The 20,638-nt window shown below is 46.2% G+C and overlaps 2 protein-coding genes across 2 annotated transcripts; both read left to right on the top strand.

The window, feature by feature from the left end:
- The first annotated feature begins 3,412 nt into the window (after positions 1 to 3,412).
- PEX26 (peroxisomal biogenesis factor 26) lies at positions 3,413 to 6,154 on the top strand. Its single transcript, XM_054281960.1, has 5 exons — positions 3,413 to 3,591; positions 3,958 to 4,098; positions 4,461 to 4,774; positions 5,479 to 5,625; positions 6,014 to 6,154. The coding sequence occupies exons 1-5, from the start codon at positions 3,425 to 3,427 to the stop codon at positions 6,115 to 6,117; spliced, it is 873 nt and encodes a 290-aa protein (XP_054137935.1). The 5' UTR covers positions 3,413 to 3,424; the 3' UTR covers positions 6,118 to 6,154.
- Positions 6,155 to 14,461: 8,307 nt separating this feature from the next.
- TUBA8 (tubulin alpha 8) lies at positions 14,462 to 19,189 on the top strand. Its single transcript, XM_054281987.1, has 4 exons — positions 14,462 to 14,504; positions 15,560 to 15,708; positions 16,258 to 16,938; positions 18,902 to 19,189. The coding sequence occupies exons 1-4, from the start codon at positions 14,477 to 14,479 to the stop codon at positions 19,187 to 19,189; spliced, it is 1,146 nt and encodes a 381-aa protein (XP_054137962.1). The 5' UTR covers positions 14,462 to 14,476.
- The last annotated feature ends 1,449 nt before the right edge of the window (positions 19,190 to 20,638 follow it).

Genomic DNA, 20,638 nt, shown 5'->3' with positions numbered 1-20,638 from the left:
AGTCTCCCTAATGCTGCTAATCTCCTATTAACAGCCTACTGACACAGAAGAGACAACAGAAAAAGACTGATTGCCAGCCCCCTGGCCCTGTGACCGTGTGCTGGTCAGATCTGGATTAATAGCTGAGGCGATTTACCTCAGGAGGCCTTGCCACAGGTGCCTGGAACTCTAAACTCTCCTCCAGCTGCCGGGCAGGAGAGGGAGGAGGGGAACCACTAAATCCATAGATGATGCACGCACAAAAAAGGCCCTGCTGAAAATCGTTTTTCTTCTCCTATACAAAATCAGGACGACTGCAGGGAAAAAAACCTCCTTGACTTTATATAAAAGGCAACAAGGTGGGCATGGGCATTCCACCCAGGACACAAAACCCACTGTGGTACTCCTTCATACTATCTGTCACTGACAGCAAGTTCATTTAGCTTTTCTGGTCACTAGAAATTGTTATCCAGGAGCACAGGCAAACACCCTGCTTCCCTCCTGTGCCGGTGTAGTAGGATAGATTGCCCTGCTCTGTAGCTGGGACCCTTTCAGCTTTAAGACAATTTAAGCTGCTCCCATTCAAGGAAAGATGGAAAAACAGCATCATTCCTATTTGGCAACAAGCGTCCATGTGACAGTCGGGTTCAGCAGCCCGAGCAGCCTCAGGCTCCCCTCCCGGGCTGGGCTGCACTCCTGCATTGGCTGTGCTGCTCCATGACCCTACATAGCAGGAGGAGGGTGCTGGCAGGGTGGGTGCAGCTGACCAGCTGCACTTGACGTCAGCCAGCAGCACAGTGTCCGCACACACACAGAGCATCATCTGAGCTGCACCAGGACTCTGCCTGACCGCCAGCCAGGCACACACAGGCAGGAGCTGCTGCTGCCCAGGCCCAGGTCAGCTGCCGAGGATGCACACGTGCCCGACTATGATGAGCATCCCTCATCTCCACAGAGATGATTGTGTTTCAGAATGATTTCATTTCGCTCGTTAACAAATTGCCGGTGAAATAGGTAATTGTTGCTGGCCTGAAGTTAAACAATCCTGTTACTGAGTGTTATTTGCAGGTCAGAGAGCTTCAAGAGGTTCGGCCTTCGAGGCGCCACACTGTCCCCTCTAGGAAGAGGGGTGAAGTACAAAAACATCCCACCATGCCTTACAGAGAAATTAATTTAACCTATAAGCACTGGTATTACAAGGTTGCTTGTCCACTTTGGCTTCTCACACAACCACACACTGCAGCTCATACGGAGCTGCCATTCAGAGCAACTCCAACCTCCCCCTGACCTTCCCAGACTCTAAAATAACTGCATCAGTGTTGCAGCTCTGTCTTTCCATAGGTCTCCATTCCTCAGGTGCATCTGCAGGGAAACAGGATCTGACTGTTCGCTGTTCACTCCCCCACCTGAAACAACAGCCGTGTTCCAAAAGCTGCCTATGTGACCCCGACACCTACTGCAAACACCACCAGAGCAATGCTGGGCTGCCCCTCTAAGGCATACAACACTGGCTGGTTGCCCGTGAAAGAAATCCTTCAACAGCATCTTTGTGTGACACAAACTTACCTTGTTTTTGTGCCGTCTCACTCCTTTTCTGAGTCTCAGTGAGGAGCATCCAGCCAGTGAGAGGCTTTTTCAAACTTGATTCCTTATCCATATTTGGGAATTTGTGCTGGGCACTAGCTGGTACGAGGCACGTTCTTCCCACAGTGCACTTTGGGACTTGTAGTTCCCAAAAAGGAATGTTGTTTTCCAAATTGCAAGCGCCGAGCAACAGGAGCAGCAGTCTGAAACGCCTTTACCTCTGCCTTTGCTTGCTGCTGGGCCCTTTCACATGTTTTCTGTGCATCTTAATCCTCCAGGAACCTCTTCCACAGTTAAGGGCAGTGTGCCAGCCCCTTGGATGCACCACTGTGTAAAAGCTGCTGCTGCAGAGTGCTCCTGCTGCAGCCCAGAGGGGCAGGTACATGGTCCTGCCTCCTGGAAACAGCTACCTAGAAAAAGAGAGCTTTTAATCGTATTCGCCACACTGAGACGGCATAGAAAATCCCCTTTGTAAGATATGTTTCCCCGTTCAGCATGTTTTGTATTTGCCCATTTGATTTTTTAATTACATAATCAGAGTAGGGGGACAGATAAATGTGTCAGTTGTTCAAAAAGGTTACAGGATAAATCAATCCTGTCTCTCTTGTAGAGATCCATTTTCGAAGAGCGTTTGCGCTGACTGCCGTAATTACCTAGTAACCAAGACACCCTGTTGTTTTTAAATAACAACCCAAGGAGAATGCGAACCGCTGCCTGCCGAGTGCTGCTGGGGACGCTGTCATTACACCCGAGCTGCATTAACAGCGTGATGTGCTCAGAACTACGGGCACGGGGAGCCGGGGAAGACGTGCCAGGAGGAAGAAGCGGCCGGGAGCGCAGAGCATCCATCACCGGCCCGCTCTCCCGTTAGCATCGCCTCTGGCCGGGGCGAGGGGAGCTGGGACCCTCTGGGGGCTGGGACACCCTCGGGGCTGGGACACTCTCGAGGGGCTGGGACACTCCTGGAGCCGGGACACTCCCGGAGCTGGGACACTCTCGGTGCTGGGACACTCTCGGGGCTCGGACAGTCCCGGGGCTGGGCTGACGCCCGGCGGCTGCGGGCAGAACAGCCGAGGCAGGCTGTTCCTTCCTCCCTTTCCCTGGGCAGCCACACGAGGGAGGAGATGAAGGGAGCGCGTTGTGGCAGGGATGGGCACCGATCCCGGTCCCGGAGCTGCGGCCGCAGCCGCTCGGAGCGGCCCCGGAGTGCCCCCTTAGCCACCGCTGATCCCCGCAGGGGAAGGGACCACAGTGGGTCACCCTGTCCCACCTCCCTGCTCAGTCAGGGCATTGCAGAGCACACGGCACGGGAATACATCCAGGCGATTCTGAAATATCTCCACAGAGATGCACACCTTCCCTGGGCAATCTGTTCCAGTGCACGGTCACCGCACAGTAAAGAAGCTCTTCCCCCCGTCCAGGTGGAACTTGTTGTGGATCAGTTTCTGCCCGTTGCCTCTTGTCCTATGGCTCGGTACCACAGAGCAGAGCCTGCCTTTATTTTCTTAGCACCTCCCTTGTGTATTTATACACATTAAAGAGGTCCCATCTCAGTCCTCTCTTCCCACGGCTGAAGAGACCCACTTCCCTCAGCCTTTCCTGGTAAGGGATGCTCCAGCCCCGCAGCCATCCCCGTTGCCCTCCTGCAGCCGTGACTACACGTCCCGGCGGCCCGCGGGGCCGGGATGCTCTCCGAGACGGCCCTTCCGCTGCCGGCCGCCTCCATCGCGGCTTTCCGGTGCCTGCCCGAGCCGAGCGGAGCCGGGCCCCGGCAGGGGCGGTGGCGGCGCTGGAGCCGGAGCCGGAGCCGGAGGCTGAGCCGGGCCCGTGCGGGGCCGGGGAGAGCCCTCCCGCCGGGGCCATGAGGGCCGAGCCGCCCGCCTGGGCCCCGGGGCCGGCGCAGGCGGCCGCGCTGCTGGAGGAGGCGGCGGATCTGCTGGTGCTGCACCGCGACTTCGCCGCCGCCGTGGAGCGCTGCGAGGCGGGCTGCGACAGCCTGGGCCCCGGCCCCGGCCCCGGCCACGAGAGGTGCGGGCAGTGCGGGCGTGTGGAGGGGACGGGGTGACGCTGGGACGCTGCTCGGTGCCGCATCAGCGCCGGGCTGGCTCCCAACTTCAGGCCATGCCTGCACTGCTTCGGGGTTTCTTTTAGCCCTGTCGACATTAAAATGTTTCATCTGTGCGTTTTTGAGGGAAATGCGGTGTGCCCAGGAGCCTTCCCTTCGTTCTCTCAGAGATGCAGTCACAGTCCATATCCTCGGAGGTCAAATTGGCCTTTTTGAAGGGGACAAATAGAGGGGAAGCAGAGAACTGTGTTCACTGAAGGTCATTGGAGAGGATGCAAGGGGAAATGTGGCTGTAAGAAGCACTTATTTGGGTGTCTGTTCCTCACCAGTTTTGCAGAAGTGAAATGCTCCCTTTGTGTTGTGGGGATCCAGGCGCTGGCCGAGATGAACCGGTGGAGAGAAGTTCTGTCTTGGGTCCTACAGTACTACCATGTCCCTGAGCATCTGCCTCCAAAAGTTCTGGAGCTCTGGTGAGTTTCTGTGTGTTGCTGTCAGATATACAGCATATATCTTGTGGGGTCTTGTGTTAGGTTTAACTGCAGGCCAGGCTTGGGTATTGCGTGATATTTTCACTTTGTGTGGTGTGAGTGAGGTCTGGCACAGGCCTGTTGTGTGTGTGCTGGAGCATGCCTGCAAGATTGCTTCATGGTGATCAAGGTTAAAATGGGTGATCTCGAGAGAGTAACATCAATAGCTGCACCTGTTGCCTGCCTCAGAATTCTCTCTGTGCTTTGATGTAGACCCTGATTGATACCTCATGGGTAATATCTGTCAGTGATGTCAGCTTCCACAGAGGCTCGGGGTTTTCTCATACTTCTCCCTTGCATCCCAGCATCCTGCTGTACAGCAAGGTGAGGGAGCCGCAGGTGATGCTGGAGGTCGGCGGCAGCTGGCTGGGGTCCCAGGCCAACCGGAGTCTGCCCGAGTTCGGCTCGCTGCTGGAGCTGTACCTGGCGCGGGTGCTGCTGCCGCTGGGGCGCTTCGGGGCCGCGGAGGAGCTGGTGCGGGGCTGCCCCGCCTTGGACAGCGAGCGGCGCCTGCAGCTCCTCGGCACCATCGGCGACAGCCGCGGCCGCTGGAGGCAGGAGGAGGAGACACGCCCGGAGGCTGAGGAGCGGCAGGACCCAGCCGCAGAAACGCTTCTGGGTGGGCTTTCCCTCTGTTGTTCGCGCCCCTTTGTTACAGTTTCAGTTTCACTTCAGTTTCATTTCAGTTTCATTTCCTTTCAGTTTCATTTCAAACTGGTGAAGTATTGACTGTGCATTAAGAACATTGCCATGATAAAAAGGCCATGAGTAATTCCCGTTTTGTATCACAGCAGGAAATAAAAGATTTAGTGATGCCTTTACAGAGAATTGCAAAACGTATTTAGTCTCTGCCAGCATCTGGAAATGACAGTTAATGCCCAGGATCAAAAGTTTTGGGTTTGGGTTGTTTTTTTTTAAAGTAAAAAGAGGAAAACTAAGACTACCTGGCAATCCTTTAAGGGTATGTTTTGTTGGCTCTGTGTACAGTTTGCTTCATTTCCATTTACAGTTGAGTCCAAGTAGAACAATGCCTGTCTAGCATTTAAAGTACTGCTTCTTCTCCAGAGCTGTAAGTCATTGGATGTTTTCTCCCTGGCACTACTGTGGGATTAGATCATATTGTAGTAAAGTAGGTGCCTAAAAAACAAGTATAATGAAGTGTATTACAAAATTATACTGTTTCTCTGTTGTATAAAAAACCAAGCCCAATCCAACTCTCAAGCAATCAGACTGCCAGTACCTTAGTTTCTTATTGGCTATATCTGTGTGATTACTTTTTAAACTTTACTTTGCCCTGACAGCCTTTCTGTTCCTGTTTTCCAGGAGTGCTGTCCCAAAAGCTCCTGACCATGCTGACGTTGCTACGTAGAACACTGAGGTCCATGTCAAATCACTTCTGTTTACTTCCTTACAAGAAGATGCTCTTGGCCACTTTTTTGCTGTACCTGGTGGTGGTGAGATTAGACCCAGGTATGGGATTAAGATCTCCAAATTTTAAAATTCCATTGTGGTTATGGAGAAGAAATGAGTTGTTTTTAATAAATCTGGTGTAAATATCTCAGGGAGACAAAAAATCTGGGTGACTAGGAACTTAATGTGCTGAAGCTGAAGTGCATGTAGAAAGATGAAGCTCCACAAATGCCAGTTTTCTGCAAACTCTTTCCAGCAGCCAAGGTACAGCCTGTGAGAGGCAGGCAGAGCTGTCCTAGACTCAGCCTTTTCCTCATCAAAGGAAGGATGAGAAATTGGTTTTTATTAATTCTAGCTGGGGGTAGTTCTTTCTTAATATGTTTAGTGTATGTTAGTTTTACCTAGCTAGTTTTACCAATTAGTTTTACATTTTTGTTCTGTTTTGCAGCTTCTCCCACATCCCTGCCATTCATCTACAAACTGGTCCAGCTCTTCCGACAGGCTTGGGCAGCTGTGCTTTCTCCAGTCCACAGGCCTCCAATTGGAGACTGAGTGTCTGCCTCCACTCAGAGTGTCACCTTGTCTTGGCCATGTTCAGATCTGAGATGTGGACTCCTGGAGTTTCTTCAGACAGGGAATGGTGGTGGATGAATTTCGAAGCCACAGCAAATATTCCTGACGTTTTGCTTGGTCCTGTCCAGCACTAGGGTACAGCCACTCCTATATCTACAACTGAATAAGAATTTAAGAATCCTCCTTTCCAACACTTTGCTTTGGATGTGTCTCTTGAGTGAGGGTTGTGTAGCCAGTTATGAGCTGTGGAAGAAGTTCTCATCCTTGCAAATGCTGAGCAGTTCTCTGAACAAGTGCAATTCCTGGAGGACCAGTGATTAGGGGAATATTCTGTTTTCCCTGAAGACAGCTGAAAAGCCCAGTTCCTGCAGCATGGGATTGAGGACAAGCACATGGAAGAAAAATACAGGAGAAATTCAAGCCTATTGCATTTTGAAAGCCATGGTTTCTCTTGTGACTGATGCCTCTTTGGACAGGCACACTGGATTTTAATCATATTTAAGCCAGAAAGATGAGGGGGTGGGCCACAGAGACTGTTGTGTTGTATCTACTCTTCTTAAATTACTCTTCTTGCAAATTACAGCACTCAGTGCTTGCCTGATGCATAGTCATTCCTAGAAGCGCTTGGTGGGCTGGTAAGGAAATAGACTTTATTTTTTTAAATTATATTCTATGTTATTGTCTAGTTGAACAACTGAAGTTGTTGCTTTGTTCATGTAGATGTCAAAAAGTCTCTCTGACTATCTGGAATTGCTCCCCAGGGCCCCAGTACCCAAAGCCCTGGGTTAGATGGGAGTCATGTAGCAATGCTCTGTCATTCAGAACAAAGGGGGATTTTTTAATAGAAAGAGATACTTCTCTGACATCACAAAACTTTCCCCAGATCAGTGGCAAGAAAATTGTACACCTGCAGGTCTGTCACCAGACCAGCTCCATTTCTGACTACTTGGAGCAGAAATTGGAGGCTTGGGGTGATAAATTAATTTCTCCTCCATCCATTCATCCATCATCAATTGACGAAGGTAAATTCCAAGGAGGGAGCACTGATCTAACAAAATAATGCTTTTAAACTGTTTTGTGCTGGAGGGGACAAGTTAGAGGTGAGAAGCCAGGGACAAATTTGCCTCTGTCATGCCAGCACCTGTGCCAAAAGGGTGTAAACTCACTGATGCCAGCCCAAACTACAAAATGTTGTCAGAGCAACCTTTTTGGTGGGAGCACCCCAAAGCCATGAGAAGCAGCCCGTGTAGATCCCAGTGTGGTGTCTTGCAGCAGTAGTGCCCTTTGTCTCTAGCAATAACCATTCCCCAAGGTGGTGGCTGTTGCTGTTTTCTTCACACAGGGGGTGTTGGCACCCTCACACTGTTGCTTTGCTCCCTGCTGGGGCACTTTGCAAACAGTCTCATCTTCACTACTAAAAACAGTTGTCTGTTTCATCTTAAATTATCCCAAAAAGAGCTGCACCCCAGCATTATTGTCAGACAAACTCAGGTTATTTGTGGGTGTAATAATGACCTTGCCCAGTTGTCTCAAGAGATTTTAAAACCCAAACCAATCCCATATGCCTCCCCAAAGTTTTTGTCTCTGCCAGGACTCTACACCAGGTTAAGCAAACTTCACTCTGAAGTCAGGCCAAATTCTGATCAAAGTGACTGTTAGGTAATTCACATTTTTTGCTGTAGTCTCCTGGCATCATTTTTAGGTGGATGGCAGAGATGCTGTTCTGGAGGTTGTTTTGGACCAGTGGTTTCAGCAGACCATACATAGCTTTTAGAATGCTGTTCAGTGTAATTTACCAGGACTTTCAACATTCAACTTTATTTTAAGTGTAGGTTGGTAACCTTTACTCTATTGGAGTACTACTGATTTAGAATGTATATTGTTTTAAATTCATCATGAGAGAGCAAGAAGGAAGAAATAAGCTATCAGGGGTTTTTTGCAATTAATACTAAAACTGAAGTATGTAATTTTTATAATAAAGTGACTACTGATTTACCTCTGTAGAGTTGCTTTTTTGTGCTGTGATTTGAGCATATAAAAAAAAGTTTATTGTATTGATACACTACAAAGTATATCAAAGTTTTCAATAATTGTTTCGCATTGTTTCATAGTTTCATCATGTTTGAATTGAGTAGAAAATGTCTTCAGTGTGAATCTGATGAGATCTAAGCCACTGATGATGTTGGTAGAGTTTAAGTCTGCATTTTGGCATGGCCAAGAGCAATACTACAAGAATAAAGTACCTGGTATTCATCATTATTAGATGAATGTATCTTTATATTAGAACTAACTACAGTTCTGACCTTACTGTATTAGGAGAGAAAACTCTACAAATAAAAAGAAAAAATACATAGCACAGTTCTCTTCAGGGATAATGCCTGAAAACCAGTATTTTATCAATGTAGCAGTGTTATACAGGTGCTTAATTACTAGACTTGGGAAGTTCAGAAATCCTGAAATGAAATGCTGCTGGTTCTTCCAGCAGGTGGCAACAAACTAACAGAAAACAATTACACAGAAACACCAGGAAACTGTTTAAATCTTCATTCACTTACTGTGGAAGGTATTAAAATGAATGGGAAATGGCAAAGACTTACACATCCCAAATTAAAAGGAAAAGAGGATTTTGTGTGATCACCTAAGAACTAAGAGTGCACTGTTTTGTAAAGTGGCATAATGTTCTAAAATAATCCATGATTCTGACACTGCTGATGAGTCATTCAAGTAATGAGCCTGTAGGGAGGGAGTGATGTACATCCAGTAAAGGAGGAAAAGCATTTGACTGTCCTTCATTGGCCTCTTGATGTATTTCAGTCTCCAGCATATTGAGTTGTGGGAAGAAGGAGAAATCACATCACATTCAGGATGATGGTGTTTTTCTTCCCAAGCCAGTGATGAAGCCCTGCAGTCCTGATTGTATCTGAACACCTGCCTGCCCATGGGAAGTGTGAATCCACTCCTTGGTTTGCTTTGTTTGTGTGCACAACTTTTGCTTTGTGTGTTAAACTGTATCTCAACCCACAGGTTCCCCCTGACTCTTCTGATTCAGTGCTCAGTTGCCAGCTGGGGTTAAACCAGTGCAGCAGTACTTCTGAGTTCTAGATTATTCAAAAATGCCATTTTCAGAAATGTGTCTGTCTTTAATTAGAGAAAAAGGCTTTAGGTTTCATATGGCAGAGGTTTCTGCCCACAGAGGTTGAATGCCAGCATCCATCATGACTTTTCAAGAATCCAGCAAAGAGTAATGATTTGCAGGTTTATGTAAAGAGCAGCAAAATGAAGACTATACCAAAGTGACTTTATAAGAACCAGTATGAATTAGTTCTCACTGTTAAAATGTAGGTGTTAAAGAAGATACTTCTATGCTGGTTGCCAACAGTGGCAGAATAATCTATTGATATCATCATGTCAGAGCAGACTAACCTACATTTTAGAAATTAAACATCATCATAAACAGTTCATTTATAAAGTGAGGGGATACATGATGCAGATTCAAGCAATTAAGTGTGCCTTCCTTTTGTTGCTTAAGGGTTGCAACCACAAGGATTTCTCTACTGAGAGAAGCTGCTGCTTTCTAATGGTGAACTAGTGCAGAAGGAGCAAAGTGGAGGAGGTGACTGCACTAATTTGGTGTCAGAATGTTGGGGTGATGCCTCCAGATCTGTCCTGCAATAAACACTGCAGTAAGAATCAAATTTCTTTCTGAGCTTGGGCAGAGAAGCGAGAGTCTGTACTGAAAGCTGTTCCATACTGCTGACAGCACATGGAAAGAGAAGTAATAGAAGTAAACTGAGATGTTAATAAAGAAGGCAGGAGATAATTTAAAAGTGCTAGTAGAGCACAATTAAGAGTGGTAGTTATGTTTACTAAAATGGTACTATGTTTACACATTAAAAGCACACTTAAGAATGGTAGTTATGTTTACTTTCCAGATCTCTATTTTTGTTTTTCTTCTATCCTCCTCTTTCCCATTCATTTGCTCTCTTCTGCCTTCTGCACTGGAATTCAGGTGTGATTTTCACCTGCAGAAGTTAGTGCTGGCAGAACGGAGCTGGGATGCTGTGTGTGTCGCAGGTGATGTACACCCCTGAGGTGAGAGAAAGCACAGTGTACAACGTGTTCCATGGCCAGGCTCCAGATCAGCGAGCATGCCAGCCCTGGGTTTGCAGCCTGGGGTGCCTGTGGGGCCGGGCTGTGTGCAGGATTTGCCCAGGAGGGTGCTGGGGCAGCAGGGTGACCTCGTCCCCGGCGCGGTGACGCTGAAGCGCAGCAGCAGGTGCTGGGGCTGGGCCCTGGAGCTCCTGCCCTGCAGAGCCAGGCTCCTGCACAGACCTGCCAGCAGGGACCCCAAAGGGAGGGAAACACCCCTGGACACACCATGGTAAGGGAATGGGGGAGCCCCGGGCACACGGGGACGGGGAGGGCTGTGGGGTCTGCTGTCGTTATCAATAGGTTTTGCCACTGAACCCTGATCTCACACACCACTCACCACGTATGGGAAATGAGTGCAGAAAATCTCACTGAAGCATTACTGCATTAAGTTTCTTCAGAGAGTCCTTAAATAGTGAGATAATATAAGTGAGATTTAAAAGTTAAATTACATCTGGAGTCTTAGCTGCTTGGTTCTTTCTGTTGTGACCACATTTCCTCAACACCGGTTCATTTTCATACAAGACAATTCTTTTTTAGAAATAAACCAAAAAAGTTATTTGCCTTTGTGTTTGTTTTAAATTAATTTAGCCCCAATGGCTATACTGTCCACAGCTATGCAGGGTATGCATGTGTGTTTCTGGAGTCTATTAATTCTTTTATATACGTATGCATTTAAGTGAAAAAATGCCCTTTGTTTTTAAGTTTTGGTGGTTTGCTATAAATTCGTAGAAATCTCTCAAAACCTCTTAGAATGTGAAAAAATCCATTTCACCTTGTACCCCAGTATGTCTCCAGCACTGAGTCTAATTTTGGTGCAGAGGAAGAGCTGTGTTACTTTCTGCCAGCTCATCTCACAGGCAAAATACTTCCAGGGGCTTCCCAGACCTGGGGAAGTGAGCGAGTTTGTGGAACAGCTGGAACACTAAACTCTCCCTTTTGCAGTAAATCCTGGAGAGAGATTGTCTTTTTAAGAGTCAAAGCTGTCCCAGGAGTAGTTTCACAAAGGGTCTGGTCCTTTCTGCTGTTTCTTTGTTAAACCTGTCCTGGGTCTACAGACATTTAAGTGGTGGGATGTGAAACACGAGTTTGGAAATGGCTCCAAATTAAAATATCACATAAAGATCAGTTTACTCTGGCTGTGAGGCTGAAGAAGGCCCACCCTCTTCCCTGCTAAAAGTCTGGCATCTATTTTAATGCTCTTCACTATGCAGAGTCAGAATTGTCTTTCTCACTGTCCTCTCTCTTTGGCAGAATATTTCCAAATTATTGCTGGGGAAGGAGAAGATGAAATAGCTCAAAAAGCAGGGTTGAGATGTGGTTTCAAACTAGTGCAGCTGAAAACAGTCTGAAAAGTCTTCAACTGCAGTCCTGTATGAAGTTTTTTATAATAACTTCCTCAGGCAGCACTTACTTGTTCTATCTGTGAAAAACAGACCAATTCCTCTACCTGAAGAAATGAGCAGAGCAGTTCTTATTTTAAAATACTGCTTGGCTTGTAATTGTAATTTTGCTTTAAAAGATATTATTTTTAAAAGCCAGCTGGCCTCATTGCTGTGTGTGAAAAGAAAAGAAACCCTTATTTTTCTTGCTGCCTGCCAGCCTCACAGATTCTCACTGGGATTTGAAACAAAAGGCAGAAACCCGCCCTGTGGAAAGCCAGCATTAGTTGAATTCTCTAAGCCCAAATATGCCTTCGGTGTCTCCTGAGTAATCCTCCAGATTGCAACACACTGACTCATGAAGCCCCACTGTCACTCAGATCACTCAGAGACTTTTGCACAACTCAGTTGACAAAAACCAGGGTTGTGCAAGGACACTTGAGAGCACATGCATTTGCAGAGTCAGCAAAAAATTTCAGCTTGGAAATTAGTACTGAATAGAAATAATTTATTTCATTGAATAAAAGCTTTAAATAGATTTTAAAAGATTTAAAAGATTTAAATGTTCATGTTCATTTGAACTTCTGGGGATGACTAGCTGGGGCAGTGCTGACTTTTGAAATTCTAGTTGCTTCTGAAAAAATGTCTTCAGTTATGTTTCTTAAACACAAATTTATGCCAATTTGTGAAGAAAACGCTGCTCCAGAGATGTTGCTGGTCACACATTGTGACTGAAAATTTTGGTTTTGGGGAGGATACATTTAATTCTCAGGTCACAGAATGATTTTGCTGGGCAAGCAGTTACAGAATTTAATTAAAAAAAAAATTAACTGGTCAAATCTGATAGTGCCATTGGTTATCTCTAAATGCAGTATTACAAAACAAGGATGAGTGGGGACCATCCTCTGCCCTTAAAGCCAGACCTGCTTCACAGCTGGGCATCTCAGTTCTCCTTCCCTCTCCAAAGCCTGGCAGTGCTCAGTGAGCTGCTCACTGGAAACCATTCTGGACAATGAGTTGTTTTCTGCATTGTCTGGATAAATATTATCTGGCCTAAGCCAAAACTCTGACATTTTTTTCAATTATCAATCAGCAGGAGATCACAGGCCAGTTTTCAGTACTATGACATTTTTTTTACTCCCTAGTACAGACAGGGCCCTGGGGATCACAAAACCAGAGCTCAGGCAGCTTTAATTGCTCCAAAACAGAAAACAAATCTGAAAAAATCCACATGCCTGAAACCACTCTCTCCTCAAAAAAATGCCTTTCACTACACCCAGTGTTGCAACTGCTGGGACTGACCCAGAAGCATTTGCTTTATAATTCTGCTTGTGAACCTATGAAATCCAGCAGCAGGGCCCTCATGCTCCTGTGCTTTTAAGTGTACAGGATTTTGGAGAAATTGACACCTGCCTGCTTTAGGCTGCTGTTACACAGTTTTCTCTTCCTGGCTGCCACAGAAAAAATGCTGGAAATAATGAAAATACACTTCACTGCACTGGCACTGACAAGCAATGGAGTAAAATTGTGTTGTAAAATTAATGGCTGCTCAGGAGCTGGAAGGAACATTTATTTTGACCAAGAAAATCTGGAATAATTTCCTTGGGTGAAAGCAGCTCTTCCAAGGTTCTGCACTAGCCTGGTGTCAGAGGGTAGAAGGATCAAAAGACATGATCTGCCTTGGGTTACATAAGGGTGAGGGATGCCACGTGGCTGTGTCAGGTTCCAGCCAGGAGTAAAAATAAACTAAGCTGGGATGTGCTCCTCAGCAGGGCCAGTCCAGGAAGAAAGGTGGGGTTTGAGTAATTGAAATTTATTTTTCCTGACTGTTTTAATGTACTTCTGTAGTACAGCACACAGATCTCAATTTTTTAAAGAACTGTCCTGTCACTGTCATATTTTCTGAAAAATCCCCTTTGCCCAGGATTTTCTCCTGGGAAGCTGAGAAACCTCAGGGAAAAATGAAAACAATATTATCTCATTTGCTTCTCCTGTGATTTGCTCCTTTTGAATGTGGTTGGAGATTGTTTATCCAACATGTGAATTGTTTTGATTTAATGACCAATCACAGTCAGGCTGTGTCAGACTCTGAGGAGAGAGTCATGAGTTTTTAATTAGTATCTTGTTTAGCCTTCTGTAAGTATCCTTACTCTATTCTTTAGTATAGTTTTGGTATAGCATAATATAATACAATATAATATAATATAATATAATATAATATAACATAACATAACATAACATAACATAACATAACATAACATAACGTAATATAACGTAATATAATGTAATATAACGTAATATGATATAATGTAATATAATATAATATAATACAATATAATATAATATAATAATAAATTATTCTTTTAAGAACATAGAGTCAGATTCATAATTTCCTCCCTTCATTGGGAGACCCCAAAAATATTACACTGTCCCAGTGTCTGGCATGTGCAGTCCCATTGTGGTCACGGGGCTGAACAACCAAACAAACAGCTGACAGTGACAATTCACTGATTGTTTGGAAAAGCAATACACTGGGAAAAGGTGACCACCAGGAATAGGGGGGGCTAAGGCACACGGATTTTCCTGACCCTGCCTCTCCTCTCTCCCCTCAGCGTGAGTGCATCTCTGTCCACGTGGGCCAGGCTGGAGTGCAGATAGGAAATGCGTGCTGGGAACTCTTCTGCCTGGAGCACGGCATCCAGCCCGATGGCACCTTCAAGGACCTGCAGGACAGACTCAGCTCTGATGACTCCTTCACCACGTTTTTCAACGAAACAGCCACGGGGAAGCACGTGCCACGGGCCGTCATGGTGGACTTGGAGCCCACTGTGGTAGGTCAGTACAGAAACAAACCTGCAAAATGGAGATGAGGTTGCTTCTCCTCACATCACCTCATATCTCCACTGGCACAAAGTGGCCCTTTGCACCTCAGGCTACCACCAGGTAGCAAGAAATCAATTTCCTTGTGACACAGGATGCCAGATTCTGTCACAGGTGTTACGAACATAGGAACAAGAGGATCCCCAGCAGTTTAATGGCTGGTACACGTGGTGTGTACAGCTTCTCTTTGCATCAATATTTAACTTTTGGGTTTGTTTATCATGACATTTTTGCCATTCAGATTCTGCTTTTCTTCTGTTTGGATTTAAAGCAGGAGCCTGACCGCTTCCCTCCATTAAGAGAAGAATGTCTAAAAACTGGGACACCTGAATTTCTTCACACTGTTTTTTTCTGGCGACTTGTGGATGCAGGTTGTACTTGTCACTAACAAGCTCATGAGAAGAGAAGTGGCTGGACTGAAGATGCACAATAAATCAAACAAATGCAACAATGAAAAAATGCTCCAGAGACATTTCCCTTCTCCATCAGCATCTGTCTTTTGGCATCATGAGCTCCTGTGACTGAGAGCATGCACTGATGCCAACAACAACCAGAATTTGTTGGCACTGGAGCATGTTCTTACTGTCACTGTGATATTTTCTGAAAAATCCCTTTGCCAGGATTTCTTCTCCTGGGAAGATGAGAAGCCCCATCTTCTCCATGTTTTGCTGCTCTGGAATGTGGTTTGGAGATTGTTTATCCAAACATGTGAATTGTTTTTAATTCATGACCAATCATCATCAGCTGTGTCGGACTCTCTGAGTCAGTCATGGGTTTTTATTATTCATTCTTGTTAAACTTTCTGATGTATCCTTCTCTTTCTTTAGTATAATTTTAGTATAGCATTTTAAAATATAATATAATAAATATAATATAATGAATAGAATAGAATAGAATAGAAATAATAAATCAGCCTTCTGAGAACATGGAGTCAGATTCTCATCTCTCACCTCATCCTGAGGACAACCCTCACAAAGACCACATTCTTACAATTTCTCTTTCTTCTTCAGATGAAGTTCGGGCTGGCGCTTTCCGGGAGCTTTTTCACCCAGAACAGCTGATCACTGGAAAGGAGGATGCAGCCAATAATTATGCCCGTGGCCACTACACCATTGGCAAGGAAAGCATTGACATGGTGCTGGATCGTGTCCGTAAGCTGGTAAGTCCCAGCAGCTCTGAAACAACAGTTTGGACTCTGCAGAAGAAAGAAGGGCAGAACTAACAGCTTGTTAATTGCAAATGATACCCATGGTTCAGCAAAGAGATTTCAAGTCATACAGATGGTATTTGGACATGGTACAGAAGAGAGGAGCCCAGTAGTTCACTTCCCAGCTGCATGACTCCAGGCTTTTTTATCAAGTGGTTATGAATATGTAATTTTTAATTATTAGCACAGCCCTACAGCACCCATACTGATACTGAAGGGTGGATTATGCAGTTGTACATTGCTGGTTTCAGCTAGAATAACAGAGCAGTGTGAAGTTCAGAGAGAGAGAAGCCTGGATAGATCCCTGTGTCACAAGTTGAGACAGTGAGGAAAGCAAAGGTTGAAACTATCACCAGCCCTTTCCCAGGAAAACCTGACATGAAATCTCTGCTGTGTACTGCCTGTGACTGCTCACCCCTTCAGCTCAGGACAGGCTCACATGGCAAAGTCTGTTCCACCTTTTTCAGTCACTGCTGTTTCACTTTCCCTTTTGCTTTCCAGACCGATGCCTGCTCTGGGCTGCAAGGATTCCTGATCTTCCACAGCTTTGGTGGCGGTACGGGCTCTGGATTCACCTCCCTGCTGATGGAGCGCCTCTCCGTGGATTACGGCAAGAAGTCCAAACTGGAGTTTGCCATCTACCCAGCCCCTCAGGTCTCCACTGCCGTGGTGGAGCCCTACAACTCCATCCTGACCACGCACACCACGCTGGAGCACTCGGACTGCGCCTTCATGGTGGACAACGAGGCCATCTACGACATCTGCCGCCGCAACCTGGCCATCGAGCGCCCCACCTACACCAACCTGAACCGCCTCATCAGCCAGATCGTGTCCTCCATCACGGCCTCGCTGCGCTTCGACGGCGCCCTCAACGTGGACCTGACCGAGTTCCAGACCAACCTGGTGCCCTACCCGCGCATCCACTTCCCGCTGGTGACCTACGCGCCCATCATCTCCTGCGAGCGCGCGCACCACGAGCAGCTCTCCGTGGCCGAGATCACCAACGCCTGCTTCGAGCCCAACAACCAGATGGTCAAGTGTGACCCCAGGCACGGCAAGTACATGGCCTGCTGCATGCTCTACCGCGGGGACGTGGTGCCCAAGGACGTCAACGTGGCCATCGCTGCCATCAAGACCAAGAGAAGCATCCAGTTTGTCGACTGGTGCCCAACAGGCTTCAAGGTGGGTGGATACAGGAGATATCAAGGTGAGTAGGGCTCTATTTTGTCCCACATCCAGGAAGAATGATGCATCTGACTCCATCTTATCAGAAGGCTAATTAATTACTTTATTATACTATATTATTCTCTATTATATTACATCTATATTACATTGCATCTAAACTGAATCTGCCAAGCACCCAACTGCCCAGCATCCCGTGACTGTCACACACCTGGATCCAATTGGCCAATGACTCAAAACTCACACCAGAATCCAATTATCAATTCCCTTCAGGTAAACAATCTTCCACGATGCATTCCGCTTATGAACAAACACAGGTGCAGCAAATGACATAAGAATTGTTTTGATCATTCTTTTCTCTGCTTCTCTCCGGTTCAGAGAATGTGAATACCACAGGGCTGCCACAAGCTTCTCTTTAGTGTTGAAAGGGGAGATTCAGTCTAGCAGAAAACTTGTATTTTTAAAATTTTCTAGTGGAAAACTTGTATTTAAAGTTTTCTATCTCATCTATTTCTCCTATTTTCCTCAAGTGATCACCTACACTGCTCTCTATAATCCATTTCACACTTTTGTGGATTCCAGTCTGTCTTGAAGTCCGGGAAACTTTCTCCATGAGTGAGGGTCAGAGTCAGGGCTCCCCTGGGGGTCAGGATACCCCAGAGCAGACACAGAAATATTCCCAGTGCCCTAGGTTTCCACAATGGGGGAATAGAGATATTTCCCAATGAATGTAAGAAGGATGCATTTATATAAAATGTGCCTTTTCTCCTTTGGACATCCCATTGACACAGGCTCTTACATATTTAAATAAGTGGAAATTTGAAGTGTGTATGGGTTAAAACTGAACGAAGTTTTAATTTCAGACCTAACCTTTGGAACAGCCAATGAGCACTGTCTCTGAGGCACAATCTAAACTTGAGGAAACACCAAAGTTGATAAAATTAATAAAGGAAGGAAATGCTGATATTAGGGAATCTCTTAGGTAGCCTAGAGATATTATAGAGCCTCTCCCCACTGGTTACACAGCAGTGTCTGGAAATAAATTTTCAACAATAATACAGACATTACCAGTGGAAAAGCATTTGTCATACAAACAGCTCCTTCAGCAATGAAAACTCCCAACTGGGAACCAAGTTTTTATGTTAGTTTCTACAGAGTATCTTGGTGAAACTCTATGTTCAGTATTGAGTAGCTGTTAAGAAAGCTACAAACTTGTCAGTGTGCATTAATGTCACAGACATATTTTATGAAAAATCCTTTTGCCAGAATTTTTTCTCCTGAGAAGCTGAGAGGCCTCAGGAACAAAATGCAAACAATGATTATCTGCTGCTGTGGAATGCAGCAGGTGCATCTGTGATTGGTCTCATGTGGTTGTTTCTAATTAATGGCCAATCACAGTCCAGCTGTCTTGGACTCTTGGTCAGTCACAAGATTTTATTATCATCCATTTCTTTTCTTTGCTAGCCTTCTGATGAAATCCTTTCTTCTATTCTTTTAGTATATAGTATAGTATATATATAGTATAGTATATATAGTATAGTATATATAGTATATAGTTTTAATGTATAAAATATAAAAAATAATATATATAATAAAATAATAATATATATAATAAAATTATATATATCATAAAAATATATATAATATGTATGATAAAATAATAAATCAGCCTTCTGAAACATGGAGTCAAGATTCTTGTCTGTTCCCTCATCCTGGGACCCCTGAGAACACCATCACACATTAAACAGTAGAATAGTATAGATATTAGAGTGAGTAAATAGATATTAGAGTGAATTTCATGCTGTTTGACATTTGTGTTGGCCTTTGCCACCTGGTACCACTCTACCCCAGCATTTTCACTCACCTTCCTTCAGCTCTTTGGCTGCCTCCTGCTCCTGCTGTTAGGAAATGAATTGTGCACATAAATAAGTGGTACAGCCTTTTCTCCCATCCCTGTTTCCAGGTTGGGATCAACTACCAGCCCCCTACGGTTGTCCCTGGAGGGGACCTGGCGCAGGTGCAGCGGGCAGTGTGCATGCTGAGCAACACCACGGCCATCGCCGAGGCCTGGGCGCGGCTGGACCACAAGTTCGACCTGATGTACGCCAAGAGAGCCTTCGTGCACTGGTACGTGGGAGAAGGCATGGAGGAGGGAGAGTTTGCAGAGGCCAGGGAGGACCTGGCTGCCCTGGAGAAGGACTATGAAGAAGTGGGAACTGACTCATTCGAAGAAGAGAATGATGGGGAGTAATTAAAAAATGCATTTTGTGTCTGTATCGCTGTACGGCATGTATCAACAATCAGCTCAGCTTTTCTGTACCTTGTAAACATAAATTTAGGAGAGGACATTTTTTATTAATTATCCTGTAAGATACCATCAGCTGTAGTCTGGGGTCCCTGGGGCACACTAGGGAGGGACTGGGGGGCACTTAAGAGCAACTAGAGACACTAGGATGGGATTGGGAAGATGAAATCAAAAAGAGAATGAAGAAGGATTTTCCCTGTGTTGCCCCACCTGCTCAGGTGTGCTGCTCCCCTCTCCTGCACGGCCCTGGGGCACAAGGATTGTCCCTTGGCACACCTGAGCAATGCCCCAGGAGCACCCAGGTGTTCCCCCTGCCCTGCCGATGCTGTCACTGCTGTCCTGTGGGAGATTCCCGGGGATCACCCCCTCCAGCAGGTACAGGAACCAGTAACCCCCTGAAAGCAGCCCTGAACAGGGCCAGGCCCTCCTCATCCTCACTGACCACACCTGGGGCTGCCCTGACCCTCCTCATCCTCACTGACCACACCTGGGGCTGCCCCAACCCTCCTCATCCTCACTGACCACACCTGGGGCTGTCCTGACCCTCCTCATCCTCACTGACCACACCTGGGGCTGCCCTGACCCTCCTCATCCTCACTGACCACACCTGGGGCTGCCCCAACCCTCCTCATCCTCACTGACCACACCTGGGGCTGCCCTGGACACGGATTTCCGCAGGGATTTCACTGAATCCCGCTCTGAGCCTCACTCACCAAGCCGAGCAAACTTCGCTGCTTTTCACGTTAAACCTGAGGCTGCCTGGGATGAAGAAAACCAGAACCGATCAATCGGGATCGCAGCATCCCAAAGTTACCGGGACGGGGCACCGCGGAAAACCCGGACTGGATTTGCACGGAATACGGAATGGGGGAAAACCCGGACTGGTTTTTTTTCCTGAAATATGGAATCGGGAAAAACCTGGACTGGATTTTTTTCCCTGGAATACGAAATGTGAGAAAACCTGGACTGTTTTTTTTTACCTGGAATATGGAACGGGGAAAACCCAGACTGGATTTTTTTCCTGGAATATGGAATGGGGAAAAACCAGACTGGATTTTTTCCCCAGATTATGGAACAGGGAGAAACCCGGACTGGATGTACCTGGAATATGGAATGGGGAAAACCTGGACTGGATTTTTTTTCCTGGAATATGGAATGGGGAAAAACCGGACTGGATTTTTTCCCCAGATTATGGAACAGGGAGAAACCTGGACTGGATGTACCTGGAATATGGAATGGGGAAAACCTGGACTGGATTTTTTTTTCCTGGAATATGGAATGGGGGAAAACCCAGGCTGGATTTACCTGGAATGTGGAATGGGGAAAAACCCAGACTGGATTTTTTTCCTGGAATACGGAATGGGGGAAAACCCAGACTGGATTTACCTGGAATGT

Source organism: Melozone crissalis, unplaced genomic scaffold (assembly GCF_028551555.1).
Source record: "Melozone crissalis strain CALT ecotype California unplaced genomic scaffold, PUWL_Pcris_2 ptg000033l_1, whole genome shotgun sequence".
NCBI lineage: Eukaryota > Metazoa > Chordata > Aves > Passeriformes > Passerellidae > Melozone > Melozone crissalis.
Note: the sequence above shows the minus strand (reverse complement) of the source record. Positions and strands in the feature narration are given on the sequence as shown.

What these genes read in the sequence shown, in the direction of transcription:
- PEX26 (XM_054281960.1), top strand. Translation starts at nt 3,425, where the DNA reads ATGAGGGCCGAGCCGCCCGCCTGGGCCCCGGGGCCGGCGCAGGCGGCC. An exon ending in AGCCGCAGAAACGCTTCTGG is followed by an intron (nt 4,775 to 5,478) that starts GTGGGCTTTCCC and finishes CCTGTTTTCCAG; the next exon opens with GAGTGCTGTCCCAAAAGCTC. An exon ending in GGTGGTGAGATTAGACCCAG is followed by an intron (nt 5,626 to 6,013) that starts GTATGGGATTAA and finishes TCTGTTTTGCAG; the next exon opens with CTTCTCCCACATCCCTGCCA.
- TUBA8 (XM_054281987.1), top strand. Translation starts at nt 14,477, where the DNA reads ATGGTGGACTTGGAGCCCACTGTGGTAG. An exon ending in CTTGGAGCCCACTGTGGTAG is followed by an intron (nt 14,505 to 15,559) that starts GTCAGTACAGAA and finishes TTTCTTCTTCAG; the next exon opens with ATGAAGTTCGGGCTGGCGCT. An exon ending in TGGATCGTGTCCGTAAGCTG is followed by an intron (nt 15,709 to 16,257) that starts GTAAGTCCCAGC and finishes TTTGCTTTCCAG; the next exon opens with ACCGATGCCTGCTCTGGGCT.